The 8,688-nt window shown below is 49.2% G+C and overlaps 1 protein-coding gene across 1 annotated transcript; it reads left to right on the forward strand.

The window, feature by feature from the left end:
- The first annotated feature begins 3,254 nt into the window (after nucleotides 1–3,254).
- Nucleotides 3,255–7,844, forward strand: G6pc3 (glucose-6-phosphatase catalytic subunit 3). The gene is made up of 6 exons (XM_041635582.1): nucleotides 3,255–3,644; nucleotides 5,590–5,696; nucleotides 6,238–6,328; nucleotides 6,526–6,644; nucleotides 6,840–6,981; nucleotides 7,171–7,844. The coding sequence occupies exons 1-6, from the start codon at nucleotides 3,427–3,429 to the stop codon at nucleotides 7,532–7,534; spliced, it is 1,041 nt and encodes a 346-aa protein (XP_041491516.1). The 5' UTR covers nucleotides 3,255–3,426; the 3' UTR covers nucleotides 7,535–7,844.
- Nucleotides 7,845–8,688: the final 844 nt, after the last annotated feature.

Here is an 8,688-nt window from a genome sequence, read left to right on the forward strand (position 1 = left end):
GCTCTACCACTAAACTGCATCCTCAGCCCTGACATTGTAATTATCTGTGCCTTTCCCTCAGTGCATGCCTGAAACTCTGAAACTAGGAACAGCTAAATAGAGTGTTTTCTATTCATACATACAGATGGCAAAGTTTATGTTAGGCCCAGGAAAAGCTTAACAACTTCTAATTAAAATAGAATAATTTTCACACTATATTGTAATAAAAAGTCTCATGGGTGCGGTCTCTATTGCTTTCAGGGCTTGCACCATTCGCTTGAAGGAAGCTTTTCTATAGCATCTCTGAATCACACCACTCACTGGGTCATCATTAAATAAAATAAAAGTTACTTGAACATGACTACTTTGATACCAAAAGAGTTGACTTTTTTTTTTTTTGAGACAGGGTTTTGCTGTAGTTTTGGAGCCTGTCCTGGAACTAGCTCTTATAGACCAGGCTGGCTTTGAACTCACAGAGATCTGCCTGCCTCTCCCAAATTCTGGGATTAAAGGCGTGCACCACCACGGCCCGGTTGATCTCATTCTCAAGATGTCGACTTGACTCATGGATTTAAACAAAGGGATGATCCACATCCCAGGCTAGATGGAGCAAGATAGATTCAGATTGCATGACATTACTCAGAACTGCACATGATTTAAATCATTTTTAAAATATTTACTAAGTTTATTTATTGTATTTTACCTTATTTACTTATTTGGGGTTTTCTCTGTTTAACGGCTGTCCTGGAACTAGCTCTGTAGACCAGGCTAGTCTCAAACTCAAAGAGCTCCACCTGTCTCTGCCTCCCGAGTACAGGGATTAAAGGCATGCGCTACCAGCCTGCACTATTTTATTTTTATGAGTAAGTAATTTGCCTGCACATATATGTATGTATGCCACATGCCCTGTGGAGGTCAGAGATGGTATCAGATTCCCTTGTGGAGTTACAGATAGCTGTGAACAGATGTGAATGCTGGGAAATGAACCTAGGACCTCAGCAAGAGCAGTCTTAGCTACTGAGCCATCTCTCCAGCCCCCACAATTTAAATCTTCCAGAGGACCTAAGTTCAATTCCCAGCACCCTCATGGTGAGTGGAAAGGTTTTAGTGGAAGAAAAGAACCAACTCTTTGTCCTCCACACATATACAAACAATAATAATGAAAAAAATTAATAATTTTTTAAAAAAATTGTAAAGTATGGCTTGAGGATATAGTTCAGTGGTTGAAGACTTGACTCTTGTGTGCCAAGCTGTTGGTTGGATCCCTAGCAACTCAGAGTAAACAATTGCAAATCAAGGTGTTGATGTAGATTGTGAAGTCCTTAGAGGATGGAGCCAGAGCAGAATCTCAAAGCCTCCTTAAGAAGCAGGTAGTAGCCGGGTGGTGGTGGCGCACGCCTTTAATCCCAGCACTCGGGAGGCAGAGGCAGGCGGATCTCTGTGAGTTCGAGGCCAGCATGGTCTACAAGAGCTAGTTCCAGGACAGGAACCAAAAGCTACGAAGAAACCCTGTCTCGAAAAATCAAAAAAAAAAAAAAAAAAGAAGAAGCAGGTAGTAGATCGGGCGGTGATAGGGCACACCTTTAATCTCAGCACTTGGGAGGCAAAAGTGCACAGATGTCTGTGAGTTCGAGATCAGCTTGGTCTACAGAGCAAGCTCCAGGATTGGCTCCATAGCTCCTGGGAAACCCTATCTTGAAAGAAAAAAAAAAAGTGGGTAGTGGTGACCCATGCCTATAATTGCAGCACTTTTAAGGAATTGGGAGTTCAAGGCCAGCCTGGGCCTGCTTTGACTCAAAAATAAACTCAAACTTAACTCCAGTAGAGGCAGAGTCAGGTCTACATACTCAAGATCTACATAGTGAGTTCTAGGACAGACAAGGCTCTGTATCAGAAATAAACTCAGTATGAAATTTTGGCTTTTTGAAGCAAGAACACTTTCAAGGGCATGAACTGACTGAGATTTACATCCACCTTCCCTCCACAACAGTCTTAATTTTTTTTTCTTTTTGGTTCTCTTGAGCCAGGTGGTGGTGGTGCACACCTTTAATCCCAGTACTCAGGATGCGGAGGCAGGCACATCTCTGTGAGTTTGAGGCCAGGCTAGTCTACAAGAGCTAGTTCCAGGACAGGCTCCAAAAGCTACAGAGAACCCTTTTTTTTTTTTTTTTTTTGGTTTTTCAAGACAGAGTTTCTCTGCATAACAGCCCTAGCTGTCCTGGAACTAGCTCAGTAGACCTACCTGGCTGGCCTTGAGCTGACAGAGACTCACCTACTTCTACCTCCGGAGTGCTAGAATTTAAGGCATGCTCCCCGCCCACAGTCTTAATTTTATATCCTTATTTTCAACCACTCTTCAGAAAACTTCAAGAACAAAGTAGCTTGAGGCACTAAAAACAAAGAGCACCCGGGCGTGGTGGCGCACACCTTTAGTCCCAGCACTCGAGGCAGAGGCAGGCAGAACTCTGTGAGTTCGAGGCCAGCTTACAAAGTGAGTCCAGGATAGCCAAGGTTACAAGAGACACCCTGCCTTGAAAAAAGAAAGAAAGAAAGAAAAAGAAAATCAAGGAGGTGCATCAATAGGCTACCTCTAAGCAAACTTCCCCTAGAAGAGTTGTGATATGTGTCCCTCAACATTATCTCAAAAACTGTAGGATTGTGCCCTTCCTCTTCCCATTACGATCTCTTGGTTTATCTGCCCTGCGAGGGTTTTGAATGGTAGGAGGGTGGTAGAGGTGAGGGCAAGGCAAGTTTCTTGCACATAAAACACACATGCTAAGCTTTGGGTTCCTGAAGAAAGACGTCTCAAAATCAAGATGAAGATGAAGTAGGGTGGGAGAATCCTGAACTAGAGGCAGAGTAGATAGAGGGTGTGTGAAACCAAGGAGTTCCAATTTGACTCCCTTCTCTCTAAATGATGCAGAATTGAGAGACGTGGGTAATGATGTTGGAGAAGAGACGTCAGACTCCGAAGGTACTCGACCCTGGAGATTAGACAACCGCCTTCTCAGCAGCAGAACAAGGAACCGGGACACACCGCTGGTCCTCAAGTTCATCTGTTCCCTGACCCGGAACAGCAGCGGATTTCTTCGCTACGCCGGCAGCCCACGTGCTAGCAACCGCGACCACGTGGGGGCCCCGAGGAAACGCCTTCGCAAAGGTTTGTCCCCTCCGCTGTCCAGTAGAGAGGAAGGCCGGGATTGAGCGCCGTAGGAAACAGTTCGGGCCACCAACCCAACTGGCGTGTGCCAGAGGCTGCGGGGGAACGGGGCGGGTCGGGTCGGGGGCGGGGCTTGGTTTAGACCCCTGGTGGGGAGGGCGGTCCCGGGGTCTCGGGGCTTGAAAATGGGGGCGATCTGGAGGGCTAGTGGGTAGCGGCTTGGTTTTGCCCGGGCTCCTCCGTTTGCTCCCTACAACGAACCCAGCCTGACGTGCCCCTGATTCACCATGGAGTCCACGCTGACCGCGGGCATCGCGATGGCTGAAGCGCTGCAGAACCGGCTCCCCGGGCTAGAGAATACGTGGCTCTGGATCTCCTTTCTGGGAGATCCCAAGAACCTCTTTATGTTTTTCTTCCCCGCGGCCTACTACGCCTCTCGCCGACTGGGCATCTCCGTGCTCTGGATCACCTTCATTACTGAGTGGCTCAACCTCGTCTTCAAGTGGTAAGACAAGATGCTTAGGGCATCCTGGTCCCCTACCCCTTTGAGGCCCTAATCTCCCTCTAGTAGGTACCTCAAAGCCAATGCCACCCTTATCCCTTAGGACCTAGTTTTCACCTTGACTTTCTTTAGATCTTGACCGCAGACCTCACCACACTTTACTGTCGCGATCAGAGAAATGACTTAAGGGGCGTGTTCAACTGCAAATACAGCCTCCGCCTCAGACCTTCTGATTGCGAGACTCCAAATTTAGTTGTAGTTGAAATTTACATTGTAGCAATTGACAGAAATTTAGGTAGCCGAAAGTCTTCTTTCTTAGCTGCCCGTTTCATTCATCGGCTCATTTGCTTGACGTTGTGCTAGGTACCAGCTGCTTTGTAAATTAAGATGCGGTCCCTGGTTCGGGCTCAAGAGCATAGGCAATGCTTGAAGACTTACGAGAAATACAAAATCTCAGACTCCAGGCCAGATCTGCATTTTAACAAGGCCCCCTGGTTATAGTGTACAGTGAAGTTTAAGAGGTACCAAACTTTAGGGACTTAAAGGAAGTCTTGCCCCTCCCTTCAGGGAACAGCTCTTTCTCCAGCGGTTACTAATTTAGCTTTCTCATTCTAAGAAGCCCGATAGTCCTGGACCTCCTGCAGCGCTTGGGGTTTATCTGTGCCAACTTGTTGGTTTGTTTTGTCTTTGGAGTATGGAAGGGAATTACTGGACACGCAGCTCCACCTCAGCTGCTGATGCCCTGTCCCAGCCTTGAAGTAGGAAGGGGGGGCTCATTGGGAGACACTGAATGGGCTAGAATGACACACTGGAAATCAGACCAGGAGTCCCCCCTCCCTCCCGCCCTATCCACACGGGCTTCATCTTTACTTGTAACCCTAAAAGAAATTGTATAATCATTTCCTTCTGGTCTAACGGTCCCATCCTAGACTTTTTGCTCTCCCCTCCCTTGGAGTCTGTGTAAGCCCCCTGCTTAATATCTGAGTATGAAAGCCCTAATTCTCCTCCTCTTCCAATGAAACAAAGTTGCACTGTCTAACCCAGAATGGTGGTCTCCCCAGTGCTGTGATGACAGGTGTACACTAGCATGCCTGACCCCATATTCATTTTATTTATTTATTTTATTTATTTATTTATTTTTTTGGTTTTTCGAGACAGGGTTTCTCTGTGATTTTGGAGCCTGTCCTGGAACTAGCTCTTGTAGACCAGGCTGGTCTCGAACTCACAGAGATCCGCCTGCCTCTGCCTCCCGAGTGCTGGGATTAAAGGCGTGCGCCGCCACCGCCCGGCTCCCATATTCATTTTATAGCTTTGTGGTCAACACTTGCTGTCCATGTTTGAGGCTCAGTTGTTGGTGGGAAAAGGAAAGTCTCTTCTGAACAACCCCCCCCCCATCTTGCTTCCTGCTCTCCCCCTTTTTCTCTTTCTGGCCACAGCAGCATTGTCTATGTTGGGTGCTCCAGAGGCCAGACAAGCACCTGCTAGGCCAAGGGAGTTGGATTTTAGTGTGGGGGGAGGGGGGTTCTTCCGTAGTTTTTCTCAGACTCCTCTGTACAGTCCCTCCTCCCAGTTTCACACTCGAGATGCTCACCTATGTAATTCAGGAATGGGTAACTCAGGCTGGAACCAGGGACCTGAGAAGGGAACAGGGAAGGTGGCCAGGAAGGCCGGGTCCTAAGAAGAGCTGGTCATGCAGTGGGAGGAATAAGAGTGCGTCACATGTCTCAGAACACATGTACACACACAGTCTCTCTACAACCGCTGGCCTCCATATCCCTTTAAGAGGAAAATATGTGCTTCTCTGTTCTAAAGTAGAAAGTCATGGTAAGATAATAGCTAGAATCAGTGCCCTTCTGAGTGCACCCAGCAGGGCCTCCTGATTCCTGCTGCCCCCTGGATCCCTCTAACACTGTGTGCATGTCATATGGTCTCGTATCTTGTCTTCTAGGTTTCTGTTTGGAGATAGGCCCTTTTGGTGGGTGCATGAGTCTGGGTACTCCAGCCAGACTCCAATCCAGGTTCACCAATTCCCATCTTCTTGTGAGACCGGCCCAGGTGAGAAAAGTTCCAACCTCCTCCCATTCCTGGCATGGTTAAGGTGTAGATAAATTTAGCCAGGCAGTGATGGCTAGTGCCTTTAATCCCAGCACTGGGAGGCAGAGGCAGGTGGATCTCTAGTTCAAGGTCAACCTAGCAGGATAGCTAGGGCGGGCTGTTCACAAAAGAAATCCTGTCTTGAAAAACCAAAAAGTTAAAAAAAAAAAAAATAAGGTTTGAATAAACATTTCCATATACCTCAGCTAGGATGGTCCAAACAGGCCTAGTCTCTCAGTTATTGGTCCAGAAAACAAATTCCGGGGAAGACCAGGTTGAGTGGCATGCCTCACGCTGGCTCTTCACCTCCTAGTAAAGCCAGGGCCGCAGCAAGTCAGCAGCCCAGAACAGTGACTTTGAAAGAAAGGTCTTGGGGAAGTGATAGGCTGGTACTGGGCAAGCGGTCTTCACGTCCAGGGGAGGCAGACGTGTTGAGGGATCACCAGGGGCACCTGGGTTGCACCTTTATTTTTTCACCGTGAACTTCTGGATCTCCCGGCAGGCAGCCCTTCTGGCCATTGCATGATCACGGGAGCAGCTCTCTGGCCCATAATGACAGCCATTTCTTCTCAGGTGGCCTCCCGGTCCCGCAGGTATGATCACGGTATTGCCCACCAGTAGGCGCATCCTCGACCTCAAAGGCTCCACAGCGTATTAGTTGGGAATTAGCTGAATTAGAGCTGTGGTGACCCGGGGGGGTCGGTTCAAACTCTGAAGTATTTGGATGTGGAAGGAAAGCAAATCATGCTCGTTCTCCAGCCCTTGAGCAGCCTGTCTCTCTTCTTCGTAGCCCCTGGGTAAGGGTGATTCCTGGCCTGGCTTACTGCACCTTCCTGTTGGCTGTCGGCCTCTCTCGGGTCTTCCTCTTAGCACATTTCCCTCACCAGGTGTTGGGCGGCCTGATAAGTGGTGAGCAACGGGCAGCAGGGTGGGCCAAGGGGGGATGTCTTTGGCGGTGGGAGAAGAAGTTTAGGAACTTCCCAGCTTCTGTAGAGCCAACCTCGAGGTCCCCGACTTTGTCTTAGTTTTCCTCCCAAAATGAACTGCAGGTGAGGGGGAAGATCCTTTCCTCCAACATCTGGAAACTGTTTTGCATCCCTTTAGGTGCTGTCCTTGGCTGGCTGATGACCCCCCGGGTGCCCATGGAACGGGAACTTAGCTTCTATGGGTTGACTGCTCTGACCCTCATGCTAGGGGCTAGCCTCATGTACTGGACTCTCTTTACACTGGGCCTGGATCTCTCCTGGTAAGTCCTGCTGGGCGCTGTATCTAGATATGTGGGTCTCTGGTTCACGGTGGCTATCAAGGACACACAAACTGTTCCTAGACAGATGTGGAGTGAATACATGAGAGTAGGGCCCCCAAGGGAGGATGGCTGTGAGCCAGTGGTCTCTGGATTCCAGGCTCTTCTGGCAAAGACTCTTCTTCCCCACAGGTCCATCAACCTGGCTTCCAAGTGGTGTGAGCGACCCGAGTGGGTGCATTTGGACAGCCGGCCCTTTGCCTCACTGAGCCGTGACTCGGGAGCTGCCCTGGGGATGGGTATTGCCCTACACTCTCCCTGTTATGCCCAGATACGGCGGGTCCACCTAGGAAATGGCCAGAAGATAGCCTGCTTTATGCTGGCCATTGGGCTGCTGGTCATTCTGGAATGGCTGGGCCACCCACCTCAGATCAGCCTCTTCTACATCTTCAACTTCCTCAAACATACCCTCTGGCCCTGCCTGGTCTTGGCCCTTGTGCCCTGGCTAGTGCACACATTCAGTGCCCAGGGATCGCCACCCATTCACTCCTCTTGATGTCATTTGCCTCCCTTGCCATTCTCTTGCCCCAAGGACAACACTCGTAGTTTCCCTGGGCTTGAAAGCAGGCCCAGCTCACATTGATGCATTTCTGTCTCGTGTTGTGCAGTTTTAGCCCCTTTTAAAGAAGGACCTCTGTTTCCCAATGAGGCTGTCTCCTGCCTTCCCGCAGGGTCCCCACAAAAAAAAAAAAAAAAAAAAGAAAGAAAGAAAGAAAGAGAAACCAGCAGGCTTGGTGGGGATGGGGAGCTGGGTTCCTGACACAGGTGGCAGCTCAGGAAGGTTCTAATAAAGCTCTTGAAACGTCTGGATTCCTTCCTAGCCCATGCTCATGTCTCCACTGACTTTGCCTGCATCTCTACCAATGGAGCCTCCACCCCATACAAAGACAAAAGTAAAAGGGGGTTGAAAACTCAGCTGAGACCTCCTCTCTCCTCCCTGCCAAGGCCACAGCAGAGCTCTCTCGAGATAGAGTGGCAACAGTGGATACCCCCCAGGAGAACAGAGATCTCCCACCCTACTCCCCTGCTTCTCAGATTCAATTCTAGTCCAAGGCTGAAGAAAAAAGACAGCACTTTGGTTAGGACAGGAATGAGAACTTTACTCTATTTGGGAACCCAGAGAACAGACATTATTCCCAGAAGGCACTGCCACAAACAAGTTTATTTACACAAGGAGACAGTGTGACAGGATACAAAATACTTAACGAGAATCCATTCATTCACGACAGAGCAGGAATGGGTTTACATGAGAGTAAGACCAGCCCACAGGGAAAGTGAGAGGCCCGGAGCCCTGGGCTCAGTGCAAGGAGGATTTAGACAGCACACAAACACACAGCAAACTAGTAACTCCCCAGCTCCCTCAACCCTGCTCAGGCCCCCATCAAGATAATATGTAAACATACTGCTGGGTCCTGGGGATGGAAGGAGATAGAGAGAATGCGGTATAGGGGAGGAAGAGTTGGCCCCCTAGGAGCCACTTCCCATCTTTGGTTTCCTACAAGCTAGACCACATTCACTGGAAGCCTGTGCGCTCCAGCCTCTGGACACAGGGTTACTGGAAAAGAAGATGGACAGCCCAAAACTCCCTCCTGCTGAGAGCCCTTCCCCACCCCCATACCCTGGGCTTCTGGACAGGGTTCTAGCCCTGTC

Source organism: Microtus oregoni, unplaced genomic scaffold (genome assembly GCF_018167655.1).
Source record: "Microtus oregoni isolate MIOR12 unplaced genomic scaffold, Mior012 000048F_ref0000485, whole genome shotgun sequence".
Lineage (NCBI taxonomy): Eukaryota > Metazoa > Chordata > Mammalia > Rodentia > Cricetidae > Microtus > Microtus oregoni.

Excerpts from the sequence above, each read along its gene's own strand:
- G6pc3 (XM_041635582.1), top strand. The coding sequence starts at position 3,427 with ATGGAGTCCACGCTGACCGCGGGCATCGCGATGGCTGAAGCGCTGCAG. Across the intron at positions 3,645-5,589 it reads CTCAACCTCGTCTTCAAGTG|GTTTCTGTTTGGAGATAGGC; the intron begins GTAAGACAAGAT and ends CTTGTCTTCTAG. Across the intron at positions 6,329-6,525 it reads GTGGCCTCCCGGTCCCGCAG|CCCCTGGGTAAGGGTGATTC; the intron begins GTATGATCACGG and ends TCTTCTTCGTAG.